The 20,722-nt window shown below is 39.2% G+C and overlaps 1 protein-coding gene across 2 annotated transcripts; it reads left to right on the forward strand.

The window, feature by feature from the left end:
• Positions 1 to 640: 640 nt before the first annotated feature.
• Positions 641 to 17,123, forward strand: PNLIP (pancreatic lipase). Of its 2 annotated transcripts, none has more exons than XM_058542708.1 (12): positions 641 to 686; positions 1,847 to 2,007; positions 2,655 to 2,777; positions 5,002 to 5,136; positions 5,887 to 5,998; positions 7,255 to 7,374; positions 7,489 to 7,608; positions 8,108 to 8,226; positions 10,506 to 10,635; positions 11,715 to 11,823; positions 12,394 to 12,558; positions 17,025 to 17,123. In XM_058542708.1, exons 1-12 carry the CDS (start codon positions 641 to 643, stop codon positions 17,086 to 17,088), a joined length of 1,404 nt encoding a protein of 467 aa, XP_058398691.1. In that variant the 3' UTR covers positions 17,089 to 17,123. The 2 variants fall into 2 exon arrangements, with proteins under 2 accessions (XP_058398691.1, XP_058398690.1); XM_058542707.1 differs by having other exon boundaries at positions 1,847 to 2,001.
• Positions 17,124 to 20,722: the final 3,599 nt, after the last annotated feature.

Raw genomic sequence — 20,722 nt, forward strand, 5'->3', positions numbered from 1 at the left:
AACTGCTTTCCAAAAAGGAATGAACTCTCTTGAAAAGTTGTCCCTATTTCATTGTTTTTGAGGGTAAGGCAAGGTTATACAAAAACTGCATGAGCTGGTAAGCTTTTAGTATTTGTTTCCAAGACTGCTGCTATCAAATCTGTGAAAACAACTTAGTTTCACACATGTCCACAGACCTGCACAGAGAGTTGTAAATTAAAAAGGGAACAGACTAGAACCTTCTCCACAGTGAAATTATGGTGATTCTGAGCATTGTATAATCACACTGGAAGACAACTGTTTATACCTACCCTTTTCTCATCTTCCCACGAGTACTGTGGAAAATTTTACCTCCTCTAATAATCTTGGTTTATTTAAGATTAAAATTAGAAATATATCCTTAGAACTTCCTCTCCTTTCATGCCACTTTTCCACAGAACTGTTCGAAAAAGATAAGGTTTGCCTATAAAAGGACCTTTCAGTGCTATCTGGTTGTGCGCAGAACCTGACAGAACTGCCACGGTAAGTCAGGAACATGTTTTCCAAGCCTAATATATCAGAATTTGCCTATTTTCCCCCAGAGATCTAACTGAACTTGAATTAGGCCAATCTTTTAAAAATTTATGTAGCCAGACTCAATCATATTTTTAACTCTCTTTAGATGGTGCTAATCTGGACACTTTTGCTGTTGCTAGGAGTGGTAGTAGGTAAGACAAAATGTTTATAGAATGCTGGAAGAGATTCACTGCTGAATACTTTCAAGAAGGCTTATGATGGCTGAATTCAAGCCACTATGACGGTAAGGAGTACAGCGAGTAAGACGAATGATTAAGACCATAAGCACTCAGAACAGAGTTGCTGGATAAAAGCTAAGACCAGTTAAATTTGGATTTCAGATAAACAACAAATTTGTGGCATACTTATACTAAAAAATATTGATTGTTTATCTGAAACTCAAATTTAACTTGTATTTTTATTTGCTAATTAGCAACCCTAGGTTGGAGTCAAGTCTGGGCTTTGAACCCTGGTTCCATCAGCCACAATTGCATTACGTGAGCAAAATTCTTAACCTCTCTGTGCTTCATTATCTTTATCTGTGAAATGGGCATATAATACCACCCCTCTCCTAGGATAATTGTGAGACTTAGATAAGATTCGTCATGTCAATCATCTTGCCCAGCACCTGGCACACAGTAAGATTTTGGGAACGCAGCCACACGACACAGCTACTGCTTCCACTCCTACTAGACTTTCTCTTCCCCAAGAACCCTTTCTCTGTGTTGTTCTTTTGTGGGGTAACGTTCAAATCGGGAGTTGTGTCAAACCACGGATTTTCTCTTTGATTACTTGTGAGTAGCTTCTTCATTATAGGAATCCAGGATGCCCCTCAAACATAGGTCAGAGACCTAAATATTCAGCCATGTGGATATATAAAGTTTTGGCATTTGCATGAAACTGAAGCTCTCCACCTAAAGCTCAAAGCCAGAAGATGGCTACAAAGAGTTGAGAGCTCACCCTTCTTCTACCAAGGCCTGGGGATACAAGGCTGCTCCTTTCTTGGGCACAATGGCCCAGCAAAGACATCTAAGTTGAGAGGCAAAAGTAGACCCCAGTATGGGACTGGACACAAACACAAGAGTAGTGAGGCATCTTACACGGTGGAAATGAGGAGCAGCGGTTTCTTCAGCTGAGACATTGTCTATTGAAGATATTTTGTGAGTGTGTAGATAGAAGATGTTTGGGAATATGGAGGAAGAAAATATGCCACAAGATGTAATTTAACTCATATCATATTTTGGCAGAGAAACCATTAAAAAGAGCATTCTGGTTAAACTCATATCCTTGAAACACTTCTGGGTGATTGCAGGAAGCGAAGTTTGCTTTGAGAGACTTGGCTGCTTCAGCGATGAGTCCCCATGGGGAGGAACTTTGCAAAGACCCCTCAAAACATTGCCCTGGTCTCCAGAAGAGGTCAACACCCGCTTCCTCCTGTACACTAACGAGAACCCAAACAACTTTCAAGTAAGAGTGCTCCTCATTTTCAAAACTAAGCACTATCTGTTTTAGGTGGTAAAGATAGCGAATTTTAAGTCTTCTAATGAGAACAAATCAGACAGAGAACTTGCATTTTTGTAGACTTTTAGAGCGGTGGGCTTAAGTGTTATTTTGTGTAACCTGTTTATAAGAGGTCCCTTAACTTGGTATTATTCTTATGCTACCTTTATGGTACCATTTAATAAATATTCTAAATATGAATATATATAATATAAATACATATATAATAAATATAAAATATATATACACACATATGTATAAAATCTCCCAATATTATATATAATCTCTCAACATATTATTTTTATATATATATATAAAACACACACACATACACACACACACACACACACACAACAAACCCTTCCATTGTGTGGAGACAAGACCACTACCACCAGTAATCTAGCAGGCATACTATCCCAAGTTGACAACTGCAAAATGTTATGATGGTTGGAAAGCAGCAACTGGGGATGATTGAAAAGAGCCTGGTTGTAATGGAATCCTTACTCACCAGGATCTGGAACCCTGGTAGTCTTCTCCTACCTACCACCTCCCTCCATGTACAAACGGTTCTATTGGATACTGTCAGAAACTTACATTAAACACTTTTCTTCTCAAAATAGGAAATTACTGCAGATCTATCAACTATTGAGAGCTCCAACTTCAAAACAGGTAGAAAAACCCGCTTTATTATTCACGGATTCATAGACGATGGAGAAGAAAGCTGGCTGTCCGATATATGCCAGGTGAGACGTGGTAATCTCATAAGGAGAGGATGTTTCCAGAGTGATAATTAACAACAGGGAAGACACAGGCCCCATCCGATCAGGACAAATATGCACCCCTGTGACAGTGGAGGATCCTCTGACCCTGCTGGGCCTGGGGTCTCCAAGGGAGGTCCAGGGAGTGGTAGGGTGTGGAGGGGACCTGGGGCAGTCAGGGCAGCAAGGTTGGTAGGCATTTGGTGGCTCTGGGTAGTGGTTCTGTAATAATTAATATAGAGCTATTTCAAAATTTAGCAACAGATGTTGCTGTACAGATGCAGCATTAGTTGCATTGTCAATAGTTTTCAACTTTTTCAGTAGCTTTTAATTCCCATGTGAAGAGCTAAGATAACTCATTTTGCCCAAACTAAGTATTTTCCTTTGATTTTCACTTGCTACTCTTGGATCTCCCGTGGTAGCAACATCTAGGGAAACTACATAGGTTTTCATTTCTGGCTTCTGTTGTTTCAACAGTAGTGATTCTATTTTCTTTAATTTGCCTTTGGCTATGTGCCCTGTGATAACGAAGATTTAAAAGACAAAAAATCAAAAAGAACAAATTTTCCTAGGAAGTGCTAGTGCTTGAGGAACATTATCATTGATTCATGTATTCATCGAGCTTCCATGGGCAGCTGTGGTACAAAGATGCAGTCATTTCTTCAGTGGTCTCAAGAGAAAGGACACAAAAGGTCCTCCTACATCCGTTCAGTTTCAGACCTGTCTATGACTCAAAACAAAGGCTGAATTGAGTCAACTCCAGAGAGCATCCACTGATCCTGAAGATGGCCAAAATGGACAGCTAAGTTTGGAAATCATCAGTAAAACCATAACTTGTCTTCTAAAGCAATTTAAAGCTGATGATTATTGGAGGGAGGGTAGTAATAGATTTCTATACAACAAGGAAGAAAAAACATAAGTGATTCTTAGCTCAAAAGGAATGTAGAAATTTAGATATGTATATACAATTGGTTTCTGAGATCCCCAAAGCAGATGTGTTTCTCTTGCATTTGGTTGGTCTTTGGCAACCTTGTCGCGTTATGTTGGAGAAATGAGTGGAGTAAACTAGAAGGTTAAATATCCTCAATTCCAGTTCGGACCCTATCCTTAGCTAACGACAACATTAGCAAATAGTTTCCTGTCTTTGGATTGTTCTATCTGTAAAATGGAAGAGTTGGAGATGATTTCTAAGATTGCTTCATTCTTCTCAAATTCTTTTTGGAAAAAAAGTGGGGATATGTATAAACACACACTCAAACAAACAAAATTCTTGCCAGATCTAACATTCAGGAAACTATCATTGACCCTCATCAAATAAGGCCTCTAGTGGATATCTGGTAGGTTATGCTTTTACGTGAAATAACTCATCTGTGTTATACAATCATGCATGTTCATCCAAAAACTTTGATTAGGGTTTCTATCATGGAAAAGCTTACTCACTTACCTTCAACATATTTATTTAAGGGGCCCAAACATAGTCTTTCATTTATTCAGTTATTCATTCATTCAGTAAATAGTCATTGAGTACTTACTGTGTGTCAGGAATTGTTTGAGGCACTGAGGATACAGTAGTGAGCAAGACAGGCAATGTCCTGAGGTGCTTTCTAGTAAGGGCAATGTAGTCTCATGACATTTATTATGGTCTAATGAGACAAGCCATTGTACCACATTTTATACATTTTTTCCCTGAAACAAATTTCTAGGCATCTGTTGCAGTAGAAATCCCCAGAATCTAGTTCCCACTATGGCCAAATCTCCAATTTGGAGCCAACGTTAAACTTTAAATGGGATTCCAGGGGCTGGCCCAGTGGTGTAGTGATTAAGTTTGTGAGCTCCAGTTTGGTGGCCTGGGGTTCACAGGTTCAAATCCCAGGCACGGACATACGCACCGCTTATCAGGCTATGCTGTGGCGGTGTGCCATATAAAGTAGAGGAAGATGAGCATGGATGTTAGCCCAGGGCCAAACTTCCTCAGCAAAAAGAAAAAGATTGGCAATGGATGTTAGCTCAGGGCTAATCTTCCTCACAAATAAAAAAGGGATATCATCTGCATAACAGACTAGAAATTTTTGTTCATTGCTTTGGGCTTAAAAGCAAGCAAGATATTGTATAGATCAAGGAGGGAATTTATCATAGTCCTCAAGTATGTTCATTAGTAATTCATAAAGATCCTGAATTATTTACCTATTTATTGTGTCTCTTCCACCAGAACTTGTTTACGGTGGAAAGTGTGAACTGTATCTGTGTGGACTGGTCGGGTGGCTCCCGCACTGCATACTCACAGGCCTCACAGAACATCCGGATTGTGGGGGCGGAAGTGGCATATCTTGTTGGAGTTCTTCAGGTAACTACTTCCGGGTTGTATAAAAGCCCAAGCACATTGCTCTCGAGATTCTCTTCCAAAAAAAAAAAACAGTAACGTTGTAGGTATGATCACTGGTCAAGACAGTTCTCTACTGAGATGCGGCTGTCCACTTGTTTGAAAAGAAAAACGCAAAAAAAGTCTAGAATTAAGCTTCATCAATAAGTATATTTTAGATCAATAAGCTAGTTTTTTTTTTTAAGTGATATTATTGAAGCAAGCAGGTAGGTTGTTCCTACTGAATTCTCCCAGTATGTCTTTTAATTTTACGAGTTATTAAACCAATTTGACATGATAATGCCAACCTCAAGGCTAAATTAGTTTTTTGTTTTTGTTTTCTTTTTAAGAGAAGCACAATGAGAGCAAGTTAACCTGATGTGGTAACTAAAAACACAGAAAATGTTCAACTTGAAAGTGCTTGAGTAATTGCTTCCATTATTATTTTCTCATCCAAATATTTGCTTCCTCATCTCTGGGTAACAGTTCCTCATATCCATCCACGGTTCTCGCTACATAGTAACACACCCAAAGAGAGCTCTACTTCCACCAGTTTAAATGTTAAACTCATTGCTATTTTCTAATACAACTGTGAAAAAAAATCCATCAAAATCAATTACTTTGAAGGGGGCAGTATGTCTTCTTAAAACTCAAGTTTTCAGAGGTTCCCCTTCTGTGCCCATCTTGAATTTTGCAATATTTGAAAACATTCTGAAGAAGTTTTCTCTCTGACAGTCGTCATTCAGCTACTCACCTTCCAACGTCCACGTCATTGGCCATAGCCTGGGTGCTCACGCTGCAGGGGAGGCTGGAAGGAGGACCAACGGGACCATTGGACGGATCACAGGTTGGTCAAAACAGTAAAAGCTGCAAAATTGGAGTAACTGTAGCCAATATGGTGTCTAAAAGGGTGAAAATTTGGTGCAGCCCTGTTTTTTACCTGAGGAGACAGGTTTTCACAACTTCCTAAATGAGCCACATGATCAGAAATCAGTGTGTTCTGAGGCCTTGTGAATTTTTCGTTAATATCAGTCTTTGGTCTGCTGAGCCCTGTTTAATGTATAAATATTGCATGTGACTAAAATGTGAATTAAGAACATCTGGAGGCCTTATTCATATCTACCTATTTCTCTTTGTCAGGCATTCACAAAGAACAAGTTTCAAAAACAGAATAAATACCATAAATAATAGAATAAATAATAAATAGAATTAAACCCAAAGAGCTCAAAAATATATAATTAATTACATTCTGCTTCAATAGCAATTGATAATTAGCCCAAATCTCATCAACCACAATCCAAGAGTTGGGGGTGGGGGGCTGATGGTCACGCTGCCCTGGGTTGCCAGTTCTGCATGCTAATAATTAGATAAAAAATATTATTTTACAAACTTCAGACTGGTTGCATTTGGCCAATGGGATTCTCATGTTGGATACCAGGTCCTAAAACAACCCTGTAACTTTATAAGAAAGACTTTGCTACCCTGGATCTGAGAGGTGACTATTTCAAAGAATGACCACCTTCCTCTTCCATCTTCCCATTCAGTCTCCGACCTCCTAATTCTCTTTTTAATGCTTTGGATAAGTTGGTTACATTTGGATTGGTAAGGACATCTGGAAGGCCTAGCGTTAATTTACTGGAGAGAACGTTCTTTCTCATAGTCCATAATGTTTACGAGAGCCTGCTCAGCCAGGCACTGTGTGAAGCTGTGGTCCTGGTGACCATGAAAACCAAGGTCCTTGCTCTCTGGGGAGTTTACACTCCACCTGGAACTCTTTTAGCCTGAACAGCTTTTAGGAATCCAGTGTCTCCCAGAGTCTGGCTCTTTCCTTATCACTACTGCTAGTGACTGTGATTGTCCTGGTGACTGAGCATCCATAAATAGAGTCCAATTTCATGGTTTGAGGAAAATTCACATCAATGCAAATAGTAAATTAGAAACAGATTTCCCTTCAGAAAATGGCAAGGTAGGGAAGAACTATCTTGTCTTTCTCTTGCATAATTCGTAATTACTGCTAAAGCTCGCGTTCAGGTCTGTAACTAACAAAGATGAATGTGCAGGTACACTGATCGATATTAACATGACACATCCTATTTACTTTAGGATTGGATCCAGCTGAACCTTACTTTCAGAGCACACCCGAATTAGTCCGATTGGACCCCAGCGATGCCCAATTTGTGGATGTAATTCACACAGACGCTGCCCCCATAATCCCCAACTTGGGTGAGTTCCTCAATTCGTTCTCCTAAAGTGTTTTTTGAATCCATACATTAGACTGTTTTAGTGTTTCAAGTCTATACATTAACATCAACTTTCCCATATTTTAAAATTTTTCAGGGTTTGGAATGAGCCAAATTGTGGGCCACCTAGATTTCTTTCCAAATGGAGGAGAAGATATGCCCGGATGTCAAAAGAACATTCTCTCTCAGATTGTTGATATAGATGGGATCTGGGACGGTAAAACCATTATGTGCTTGAAGAGATTTCCTTGCGGAAAGTTTGTGTTTTGTTTTGCTAAACTTGCTACATATTTTGGTATTGTACAGGTCTCACATTTTCTAAACAAAAGACTTTTTAATTGTACCCCCAAGATATAGGATTTTCCCTGGGAGAAGTGGGCATGAGGAGATTGTGGGAAAGAATATGTATTTGTAGCCAACTTTTCAAAGATCTAATTGAGGGAAGGCCTTACTAAGTTATATCTCATGGACCAATCTTTTCCTTCTAAAGTTATTTTTTCATTTCATTTAGCTATGGCAAAACTATTATAATCTTAAATAGTATTTAACTTCTAATTATACCAGGGATCATAAATTCACTTCATAAATGGTTTTGTTCTGTGACCTCCATGAGTTCACACTAATTAGAAAAATCTATTCAACAACTATATTCTGATCATGATATTAACTTGGAAAAATAAAATCTGTTGCTGATGTGTAATCATGTCTGATCAAAGGAACTCGTGACTTTGCGGCCTGTAATCACTTAAGAAGCTACAAGTATTATGCTGATAGTATTCTCAATCCTGATGGCTTTGCTGGATTCCCTTGTGCCTCTTACAGTGATTTCACTGCAGTAAGTAGACTCCACTCTATTCCTAAAGACCTTTGTTGCCATCGCTTCTCATGACTGGTGTGGCTCACTGTACATGTCGTGCATTCAGTGAATGTTACTGCCACATTCTTCATACTCTCAACTATACATATTATTCTAATAGTGATAAGGCTTTGGAGAACTTTAGAAAATGGGCTTATAAACTGAAATCTCCCTTGTCTACCTTGTTCTCTATCTCTTCTGCATGTAGGAGGTAAATATTTGAACTTATTTTGAAATAGTTCTAAGTAAAAAAATAGTCTATGGAAGTCTGACCTACAGGATGTTGATGAATATGGAACACTTGTCTTAAAAGAAGATCTTTTAAAACTATTTAATTATGGGCATGTGGATATTTCTGTGCAATCCTATAATTGCCAAGATTTTTTATTTTTTATTTTTCATCTTGTTTGGTATTTTCTAAATATCTAGGTTAAGATCCTCACATGTGATCTTAAGTAAGATATATCTATCACCTGTTGGGTTTTTTAAATTGCTTTTCCTTTCACTATATTATTTTCCAAATAAAAATGTGTAGCCTATGTCATTTAATAAGATTTCAAATAACGTGCCAGGTGAAGTGATAATTACCCAGGAGGTATATGTTAGTGATGATGAGAGAAGATCCGCATCCTGGGTTCACCATTAAGTAGCTGAATGATTTGGGGCAAAATACTCAACTTCTCTAAGGCAATTTCTTCATTTCTAAATACAAATAATAATGGTAGACTTCATAGATTTCGTGGGAGGATTTAATGAGATGACATGTTTTAATTGCTTAGCCCAAAAACTAAAATATAATAATTAGCATTCAACAAATGTTGGCTATTATGTGTGTGTAGGAGGAGGGGTATATATTTTATTCACAGCACAACTTGCATATACAACAAGAACACCCCCCTTTCTTTGGTTTAACTTGATTTTTATCTTCTTTCCAAATCTCTGTTCTCTAAGAAATGGGGAAAACGAACAAAGATGCTTTAGGATTCATTCAACTAAAACTTGGTCTGATTCAGTAATATAAACAGTCCTCTTAGGTGATGCTCAGACACTTTTACAAGAAAAAGTGTTCAGTTTTGCAGATTTCTCAGCCTTTCTCTCCAAGCTGGTGTTGGGCCGGGTGATCCCGGTGATGGTGGTCAGTGTGTGTATTGGGCAGAGGGGAGGACTTTGGGGTCCGCCTGATGGATGGGTGCAAGGCAGGCGTCAGTAGGTGCTGTCTGGGCATGTCCACTCTTCTGGCTCAGGCAATGCCCTCAGAGAGCTTTGGCTGTTTCTTCCTGGCAGGCTCAGTCACCCCTTGGCTTTTGCTGGGTGCAGACCCTGAGACTCGGCCCAATCCCCATTTGGTCCATTGATCCAGGAGCCCATAGCTTACTGGCCAACTGGGGCATTTCCCTCCACACTGGGAGAATTCTGAGATCAGAATCCTTCAGAACTTGGTATTCTAAGTGGGAGCTAAAGGAATTGAGAAAAGCCTGGCTTTTGAGCCTATTGTCCTCCTAATGGGTCCTATTTTGCATATCAGAAGCTGATTATCATCTCCTGTTCTTTCTTTTGCAATCTTTCTAAAATAAATTCTAGTCTCCTGCAGGTAGATGAATGTCTTGGGACAACTGGGGCAACTTAAGAGAGGCAAAAGAGAAAAGATTAAAATACACATATATTATAAATTCGGGTGTGATTTTTATACTATTTTTGTTAGTCTTGTGTTGTTTAACAGAAATTGCTGATTTATCATTGCAAATAATGAGATGCGTTTTTGTGTGTGTGAGGGAGATTGGCCCTGAGCTAACATCTGTGCCCATCTTCCTCTATTTTGTATATGGGACGCTGCCACACATGGCTTGGTGAGCAATGCATCGGTCCACGCCCTGTGTTCACACCTGTGAACCGCGGGCTGCTGAAGCAGGGCGAGTGAACTTAACCGCTATGCCACTGTGCCGGCCCATGAGAGGCTTTTTTTTTTTTTTTTTTTTGGTGAGGAAGATCAGCCCTGAGCTAATGTCCATGCCAATCCTCCTCTTTTTGCTGAGGAAGACTGGCCCTGGGCTGACATCCGTGCCCGTCTTCCTCTACTTTATATGGGACGCCGCCACAGCATGCCGTTTTTAACCTTTGCCGAGACACTATTAAAGTCCCCCTTTACCATCAGAACAGAATTGGCTTTACAATATTTGAATTGCAACAAGATGTGAAAAAAGATAGTGCGCTATTAAAAGAAAGAGCCTCCTCAATCATCATTTGTTTATTTTCTGTAGAACCAGTGCTTCCCCTGTCCAAGTGAAGGCTGCCCACAGATGGGGCATTATGCTGATAGATTTCGTGGGAGAACGAGTGCAGAGGGCCAGGTATTTTATCTAAACACCGGTGATGCCAGCAATTTTGCCCGTAAGTCTTTATTTTATTTGCCTTAAATGCTTAATGCTATGTATTTTATCATGTCCAGTAAAAATGTGTGAAAGTGCTTTTCTATGCAAAAATTTTAAACACTCCCTCCCCAGCATGGAAAATGCATAGCCAAACTATGGCTAATTCGGAAGGCAGAACAGAGTTTGGGGCCTGAACTCTCAATGACACAAAAAGAAGTTTCTTCACATTTGATTCTGGTGCTGAATTCAGGAGGCTTCTGCTCCAGCTGCTTCATATTCAGTCAAAAGTTTCACTGAGCAAAATTCTGAGGTTTTGTAAAAGCAGAAAAGTAATCCACGAGAGAGCAGAGCTTGTGGGAATGGAAAGGAGTTGACAGATTTACGAGATATTTAGGATTGTGGCCTCCATGGGAGATGGTAATTAGAGGATGCACACGTGGTGAGGCATGGGGACAGACTCTAGTTTCTTTTCTAGGTAATTGAAGAAGAAAACGATTTGGGTGGGAGTCAATGGGGTTCGCTGCATTGTAAAAACTAAGGCCGAATTTTATCCCCTCCCCAATGGCCCAGGCTAGCTCAAAATGGCAAAAACTGGTAGTTCACTATTGACTAATACCGCACATTGGTTACAATAAATTAATACATTTCCAATGGCAACGGCAAGTTGAGTTGTAGAATTGTTAAAATAAATGTAGACTATTTAGACAAAGAGATGACAGTACTCTAAAAAGTGGTGACCTATAAAACAAAGTAAACCATTGAAAATGTTACATTTTACTACTTTTCCACTATCTTTTAACACAAAGTTCTTTTAGCATTCAAGAATAAATGGTTAGCTTGAAAAATTGAAAGCAAAATTTATTAGTTCATCTCTTGGCTTGAAAACTGTTGACTTTGGAAAAATTTGGTGCTCCTCCCCTCACCAATGCCTGTCCTCTGAACATTTAGATAAAGGAATGTCTGTGACTACTTGATTAGAAGAACTACCAATAGCATATATCAAGTATTCAAAAGTCAGCAATAGTGGAATCCAAGTTGGTCTGTTTTCAGTGTCTCTTCTCTGCAAGCTGATATTGTGCAATTTTTTTCCCCATGCAGGTTGGAGGTATAAGGTGAACGTCACACTATCTGGAAAGAAAGTCACAGGACACGTGCTAGTTTCTTTGTTTGGAGATAAAGGAAACTCTAGGCAGTATGACATTTTCAAGTGAGTGAAGTATTACTCTAAGCTCCTTGAATGTTGGAACACTTCACACATAGTGTGTGTTATGGACATAAGAGGTAATTCATTACCATATGGGAGTATAGTACTTCCTTTTACTAACAGTAAAAGGAAGAGATTATTTCAACCTTGCACATTAATTCTTTTCACAATTCTGTTTCTAAATATTTTTTCTGCTATTTCCTAAGAAAATCACTTATGTTGAACTTGATGTGTGGCATCTGATTTATCTTCCGTAAAAATTATTCTGCCCACAAAACAACTGGGAAAAGATGATATAATGATGTCAACATTTATTAAATTGTGGGAGGATTGTGACTAAAACATGTTTTGAGTTTTATTAAAGTAAGCATGACTTTAAAGTAACAGGAGTTACTGATGACCAATGAACTACTACTGAGTTAGCTTACGTCAGCATTTATTTAATATATTAGCATAACAAATGTACTATCAATCATCTTTCCAGAGATGCAATGTAAGCTGGTTTTAGAAACATATATGTATATTTTTATATGTTTATTTATGTATGTTTTTATTAACTTCTCAACTTCCAAGGGGCACTCTCAAACCAGACGAAACTGTTTCCAATGAATTTGACTCAGATGTGGAAGTTGGAGATTTGCAGAAGGTTAAATTTCTTTGGTACAACAATGTGATCAACCTAACTCTACCCAAAGTAGGAGCATCCAAGATCACAGTAGAAAGAAATGATGGAGCAGTGTAAGTAATATAAATCCAAAGAGATTTGAAGTAGTAAGTCACCTTTATAATTCTATTTCCACTGAACGTTTACTTTTAGCTAAATCTCCTATAATGGTTCTCCTATACCCCAGCAACAGCTGCTTTTTAATCCCTTGTGTTTCTGTGGGAGAAAGTGTAGAACTTGAGGAAAACAACTTTGATAGATTTGTAGATGCAAGTTGTGTTATCTGATACAAGTTAAGCGTTAGAATGAGGCTTCTGACAGTCTGGCTTCACGATCTTAAGGTGAAAAGAATGGTTTCATTTAGTAGCTATACCTGGTGCTATGTGTGTGCTTAATATGTATATCTTCCCCAAACTTCCTGGGTTCACCAATGCCACTTATGTTATCAGGAAAACACTTCACTTACCAAGGAATACAAATAGGCTGTTCTGTATCTTTGGCCCTCTTAGTGAAGACAGAGGTTAACCATTGGTTCTAAACAAGACTGAAACGTGTGTGAGCCAAAGGATATTTACTATAGTGAGCTACCAGAAAAAGTGAGCTGACAATGATGATGATCATGACAATACCCATATTAGCCCAAGTGTTTTGAATATAAAACCAAATTCTGAGTCACAGTGCTATGCTTCTTCTGTCATCCTGTTATTCAGTCCTCATAAAAGCCCAATGAGGGGACTTTTGCTTCGGCAAAGATGGAGTCACTGAGGCCAGATTTACCTTCCCAACGGAAACAACCAAAAATTCAGATAAAATGTATAAAATAGCAGTTTTCAAGACACTGCACATCAAGCAACAGAAGAAAGTCATCTCTGAGAATCAAGAAACAAATAAGGTGGAGCCTTTCCATTGTCCCAGCTTACTGCCTGGAGAGTTTCCAGGATGATACACAACGAGGGACAATTCAGGCAGAGCCCAGTATACTTTCTGAGTTGAAGAGACAAAGCTAAGAATTCAGAAAATCCAAGGCAACTGGATTTCACAGGACAGCATCAGAGAGGACAGCTACAGAGAGAGAATCTCAGAGATCTGGAAATTTCCCTGGAATATTCAACAGAGTACTGATCAGCACATATGTGTGAGGGAACTAGCCAAGGCCAGTGAACCATCCATCTGAAAGAATTAGAGAAAACAGTGCCCAGGACTCTTACAGGGCTGGGAATAGTAACTGTTTCCATCAACCAGACTGGAAAAGCTCATAATTCAAGACACATCAGGTAGAGTATTTAGGAAGTTCTTCCCTCAGTAGTGGAAATAATTAGCCTAAATTGAGCAAGACCTGAAAGGATCAAACTGTTTCCACATAACTTAACTGTATCCAGAACAGAGCTCAGTTACAGGAATACAAAATTATCCAGCAGCTGACAGGCTAAAATCCACAATATATGACATTAAATAAAAGTTTTCCAGGTATACAAAGAAGTAGGACCTATAAGGAAGAGAACAAGCAATCAATTAAAACCAAACCAGAACTGACACAAATGTTAAAACAGCAGACACAGACATTAAAATAGTTATTTAACTTGTTTTCCATTAGTTCAAAAGTCAGTAGAGGCATGGCATATGAAGAAAAAGACCCAGATTGAATTTCTAGAGATGAGAACTATAGTATCTGAAAGGAAAAATACACTGGATGCAATCGACAGCAGAATTCATATGACAGAATAAAAGATAAGTGAATTTGAGGACATAATAGAAACTATCCTAAATGAAATATAGAGAGAAAAATGAATTTTAAAAATGAAAAGAAGAACAGTGAGCTGTGAAATAAATTCAAGAAGTCTAATATACTTCTCAGTGAGGACCACAAAGGTGTAGAGACTGAAAAACATATTTGAAGAAATAATGGCTCCAAAATTTTCAAACTTGGTGAAAACTATAAACCAACAGATCCAAGTGATATCACAAGAAACATGAAGAAAACTACACCAACACACATCAAAATCAAATTGCTCAAAACCAGTTATAAAGAGAAAATCTTAAAAACAGTCAGAGAAAAAAATACACATTGCATGCAAAGGAATAAAAGATAATAATTACAACTGATTTCTCATCAGAATAATGCAAGCAAGAAGACAGTGGAACAACATCTTTAAAGTACAGTCATGCACCACAAAATGATGTTTTGGTCAACAATGGACTGCATATGATGGTAGTGCCATAAGATTAGTACCATAGAGCCTAGGTGTACAGTAGGCTATACCATCTAGGTTTGTGTAAGGACACTCTATGATGTTTGCAAAACTCCAAAATAGCCTAACAATGCATTTCTCAGAATGTATCTCTGTCATTAAGCGATGCATGACTGGTACCAAAAGGAAAAAACTGTTAACCTAGAATTCTGTATCCACAAAAATATCTTTCAAAGATCAGGATGAAATAAAAATTTTCCGGCATACCAAAGCTGAAAGAATTCATTACCAGCAGGTCAATACTCTGAAAAATGTTAAAGAAGATCTGCAGGGAGAGGAAAATGATACCAGTTGGAAAAGAATCTACAGAAAAGAATTAAGAGCATAAGAAACAGTAACTATATGAAAAATTCATGAGATTTTTAAATTATTCTTGGTGGGGAGTAAAACATGTGTGTAAGTAAAATATGTGATAACAATGCCATACAGGGTAAGAGGAGAGAAATGGAAACGTACTGTGTAATGTTCTTATACCATCAGTGAATTGGTATAATATCACTTGAAGGTAAAATGCAATGTTAAAAATATATGGTATAAATTCTAAAGCAACCACTAAAATAATAAAACAAAGAACTATAGCTAATAAGCCAACAAGGAGATAAAATGGAATTTAAAAAATAAGGCATTAAAAGAGGAGGAAAAAACCAAAGAACATAGGCAAGAAAAAGCAAACTAATAGATTTAACCCTAACCATATCAATAATTATATTAAATGAAAATTATCTAAATATAGTAATTAGAAGGCATAGATTGTCTAATTGGATTTTAAAAAATCAATACCAACTGTATGCTTCCTACATGAAATGTACTTTACATATAAAAACAGAAATAGGTCAAAAGTGAAAGGACAGAACAAGATATATCATTAGTTACTAGGAAGTGCAAATTCAAAACACAGAGATACCACCATAAACTTATTTAAATGGCTAAAATTAAAATGATTGACAATATCAAGCATTTGTGAGGGTGTGAAGAATATTAATGGGAATATAAAATGATACAACCACTTTGGAAAACATTTTGGCAGTTTCCTTAAAAGGAAAATATACATCTACCTATGATGCAGCCATTCTAGTCTTAAGTATTTACCTGAGAGAAAAGAAAGCATCTATCTATACAAAGATTTCTGTATGATTATTCATAGCAGCTTTTACTGTGATAGTCAAAAACTGGAAATCTCCTGTCCACCAACAGGAGAATAGATAAACACACTGTGGTCTATCCACACAATGGAACACTACTCAGCAGTGAAAAGGAATGAACTAGCAACACATGCAACAACGTGCATGATTCTCAAAATAATTGTACTGAATGAAATTATACTAAATGAAAGAAGCTAGACAAAAGAGTGCATACTTTCATTCCATTCGTATAAAATTCTAGACAATTCCAATTAGACTATAGTGTTAGCAGATCAGTGGGTGCCTGGGGGGAGGGAAGATGGGAAGAGAAGGGAAGGAGAGATTACAAAGGAGCAGAGGGAACATTTTGGGTTGATGGATATGTTTACTATTTTGATTGTGGTGATGGCAGATACCTGTTTTAAGGATACCTAAAGGAAGGCTCAGTGCCAGCATTCATATGCAGGACATTTGGCTCCAGCAAATTCTTAACTACTACAAAGCAAATTCAGTTCACCTTTATTTATGTGTAGATATCATGTGCCCTTCATTTCTTGAGTCTCTTATCAACGTTAGTTTTTAACATTTAATTTGCCATTTACAAGTCTGCCAGCCATCAGACCACAGGGAGGGAAATGAAGATGGAGAGAAAGGAGCAGGTTTTGAGCACCTGGTGTGTGCCAGGCACGTTACATCTGCTAACACACCTCATTCAAGCAAAGCATCCTAAGTACTGTGCAGTCATGAGTACAATTAGTCATCTCCAGTCAACTAGTGAATTACAATAAGAACGCGTTGCCAATGTCACACCAGACCTCAGAATTTTTACTCTGGCTGATTTCTTGTCATGATGCTGACCATACTCTTCCTCACTTGTGTTGGTTGACAATGTGCCAAGTGTTAGTAGGTGCTTTGGGGACATGAGAAATGAGCTCTCCCTGTCTCTTGGGGTGTCCAATGACACTTCCTCTCTGCTATTGCACAGCCATGAAACAAAATCGGGAAGGAGAATTCAGTCCTTTATACAGAAGAGGTTTTCCTTCAGTCCTTGTCTGGTCTTGGGCGCAGGGTGTGGCTCTCAGACTGAGTGAAGAGTGGAGGCTGTCCTCTAGCTCAGCACAGCAGGTGTGTGCCAGGAAGAGCTGACTCTATGTTGTTTTCTTTCCACAGGTTTAACTTCTGTAGCGAAGGAACCGTGAGGGAAGATGTTCTGCTCACTCTCACCACGTGTTAGGAGCTGCTGACATGTGACCTTTGAATCTTATTGCTAATAAAATCTACTAGTCAAGTAGTACATTCCTTTCTTTGTCATCATGTCCATTATTTCCAATGAAACTTTTGGATAAGGAGATTAAAATCCAAACTTTGGAGTTGGTCTGAAGAGCCACAAACGACTGTTGAATTTTGCTACACATTATGTGGCATGTGAGCTTGGGAATACTGTTTACCTGATACTGGCATCATGTCCATTACTGCTATTACTGATGTCATTCTGATCTCTTAAGGCAGACTTCCAGGTCCCAAATGACCCCTTCTTGGTGGGCTCATGTGGCAAGTACTCCCCTTTGCTGCTTTTTCCATCGTCCTTAAGTTCTATGTCTGCTCCTCCTCAGACATCTCAGGAGAGATGACAGATAAGGAGACAGACAGGGACTGGCATATCGGATGCTTCCTCACTCGTCCCCCTTCTCCCAGTGGGGCCCCCCACAAGACTGTCTCCTCTCTGCAACATCTTTGCTCTTTCAAGCACACATCAAAGATCCTCCCAATGGTCTCCAGGATAGAATCCACATTCCTTAGTGAGCCTTGTGAGGCCCCTCTTGGTCTGGTTTTCACCTAGGACTCCAGCATCGTCTCTCACCACACTCCTTCTGGAGCTCTACATTCTGACACTGTCCCTCAAAAGGGCTTCAGTCTCGGATGCTGCTGGACCTTTATGCAATTCTTTCTCTCCCAAGGATGTTCCTCCCCGTCTTCCTGTCTGTCTAACTCCTACTGGTTCTTAATCTGTGTGTAGACATCACTTCTTCCAGGAAGGCTTTCTTCACTCCCATTTCCCACATCCCCTAAGACTGGATTAGAGACTACCTCACTACATTCCCACTGCACTCAGGACTTCCTCCAGCTCACCACTTCTCTCTCCATGTTGTAGTTGCTTGTTTACTTGCTTGTATATCCCACTTGTAAACTCCTTAAGGGGCTTACATGTTGTATGTGCCTGGTGTGTAGGAGGAGAACAAATAAATATTTTTTGAGAGACAATATGGAAAAATGAATGACTTCACTAGAGTTGAATATTTAGAACTAGGCCATGTCCAAACAAAAAATATCCTAAGAGAGAAAGGTACGACTGTGCTAGGTCTTAAAAGATGGGTAGGATTTGCCAAGAGGACATGGTGGGAAGAACACTCCAGAGAGGGAACAGCATAAGCAAAGGCACAGAGGTATGAAAACATGAGAAAGTGAAAACATTTTTCATTCTATGTTTCACCAAAGTATATGCAAGTTGGTCAACACATGAAGACTTGGCTGAGGACAATTAATCTGTATTAATTATGATGCTTTCATGTACATGAAGCAAAAGATCTAACTCAAACTGACTTAAACAACAAAGAAATGTTTTGACTCACACAATTGGAAAGTCCATAGGTGGGGGAGGCTTCAAGTTTTCTTGATCCAGCAACTCAATGACCTCTTCTAGAGTCACTTTCTTTCTGCCCCATGCTCTGTTGTCTATGATGGTGGTTTTATACCAAGGTTTGCTCCCCTCCCAGTTGAAGGAGAGCCATCTACCACAATTGGGGATATAGACCTCCTGTCTCACAGCCAGTAAGAGAGAGAAAGCACATCTCCCTCCCAATCTATCCAAACAAAACTCCTGAGATTCATGCCGATTGGCCTGTGGCCTGGGAAGTGGAAAGTGCTGATTGGCTTAAGCCGGTTAGGGCACATTCCTGGAGAAAGGATGAGGCCAGCATCTGCAACGTACATGGACCACGCAGAGGAGGAGTGAATTTCTGAGTGAAAGGAGTTGTCGAGGATTCCTCGGGCTTAGGCCAGAGCAACTGGAAGGGTGGCGATACCATTGACTGAAATGGGGAATGCTTTGGGAGAGACAGGTTTGAGGAGGAAGGCCAGTTTTCTCATGTCAAATTTGAGATGTTCATCAGACACCCAACTGGCAATGTCATGTAGGCAGTTGGATATATGAGCATGGAGTTGAGGTTAGAAGTCTGCGTTAGACAAGTAAACTTTGGCATCTTGAGTGTATAGATGGCATTTTGTGTGTGTGTGTGAGGAAGATCAGCCCTGAGCTAACATCTGATGCCATTCCTCCTCTTTTTGCTGAGGAAGATTGGCTCTGGGCTAACATCCGTGCCCATCTTCCTCCACTTTATATGGGACGCCACCACAGCCTGGCTTGACAAGCGATGCATTGTTGCGCGCCTGGGATCCGACTGGTGAACCCTGGACCACTGAAGCAGAGCGTGCACACTTAACCACTGCGCCACCAGCCTGGCCCCAAGAGCGCATTTTTTTAAAGCCCTGCATCTCTCTATAAAGAAATTAACACATTGCTTAACCCATATTGAGTGCTTAATAAATGTTTACAATTATAATTACTATGAATAGCTCATGAAACTTTCCCATAGCATACTAATAATGATGAATAATGAACAATAAAAGAAATTAATATAGGATTATCTGCAAATTTACTCAAGTAATAAGATGGAACAAAGGGATTTAAAAGAATATGATTTAAAAAATACATCTGTTAAAAACTCTTTTATTAAGAAGTTCATGTAACGAGGCAGTTCGCAAGTTGCTTTAATTGTTTTAAATGAATTATTTGCTCAGATTATTTACCTATTTCTGAACTCAGTCAATTTTTAGGAAATATTCTTATTTCCATAGCCCTAAGTCAAATTTTTTCTTCCCTTAAGGCAGGAGCTCCTTGTCAGTTTGAAAGGATGGGCCAGTCCATATATAAATGATCCACTTTCAGCACGTGATTTTTAGCCTGTTTCTTGCTGGAATTTATTTCTTTGTTTCAAGGTTGGATGTTAAGAGCCAACTGCCTTAGACTCTGTGCTTCAGCCCGCTCCTCTGCAAGGGACTATCAGAAGGCGACTGACTGCCAGCTCCGTGTTTTTGTTTTTCTAACACGTGCGTTTTGCTTAGAGTGTGCAGCCGCTAGTCTAAGTGCTCTATCCGTATTTACTCATTTGATTCTGACAGTACTCTATAAGCCAGGTACTTTTATTCCCCCCATTTCCAGATGAAACAGCTAAAGCACAGAGAGCTTTTTTAACGTGTCCAAGGTCCCGGGCTATTTACTGATGGACCTAGGTTTTCCCCAGGACATCTTGAAGTGAAATGTTCCAGTTTTGGTTTTAAATCAATCCCTTTGGTACTTACACGGAGTGCAAGTTCTGATCAGTTTTTGCTCTAACTGCTGTTCAAGTTGGCCCAGAATTTCCCAGCACTCTGGGATTCTGAAGGCTGAGGGTTGTTGTGGAAATGCCCAGGTCCCCTACAGAGGGTTCAGACTTTTGGACCTCATTCTCCCCAACTGGCACCAGGGTCTGTGTGGCCTGAGATTTTTACTTCTTAGCCAGCACACATGAACTGGTGGGATCTACCAATGGTCATCAAGGACTTTGGGAAGTCTGGGCTACACTCAGAAGCCTAGTTCATTTTCCACACACAGGACATCTCTGATAAAAGAAAAAGAAAGAAGTCGATAGTTGACTGATGATAAGGCAAAGTCCTGAACCCCGCTGCCATTACAACAACACTCAGGGAGAAATTATGCCAGTTCAAGGGATAGTTAGAGACACGGTTCAAGCGAAGGCAGGTGAGTGTCC

This window comes from Diceros bicornis, chromosome 6, assembly GCF_020826845.1.
Source record: "Diceros bicornis minor isolate mBicDic1 chromosome 6, mDicBic1.mat.cur, whole genome shotgun sequence".
NCBI lineage: Eukaryota > Metazoa > Chordata > Mammalia > Perissodactyla > Rhinocerotidae > Diceros > Diceros bicornis.

What these genes read in the sequence shown, in the direction of transcription:
- PNLIP (XM_058542708.1), top strand. Translation starts at nt 641, where the DNA reads ATGGTGCTAATCTGGACACTTTTGCTGTTGCTAGGAGTGGTAGTAG. An exon ending in GTTGCTAGGAGTGGTAGTAG is followed by an intron (nt 687 to 1,846) that starts GTAAGACAAAAT and finishes GGGTGATTGCAG; the next exon opens with GAAGCGAAGTTTGCTTTGAG. An exon ending in CCCCATAATCCCCAACTTGG is followed by an intron (nt 7,375 to 7,488) that starts GTGAGTTCCTCA and finishes AAAATTTTTCAG; the next exon opens with GGTTTGGAATGAGCCAAATT.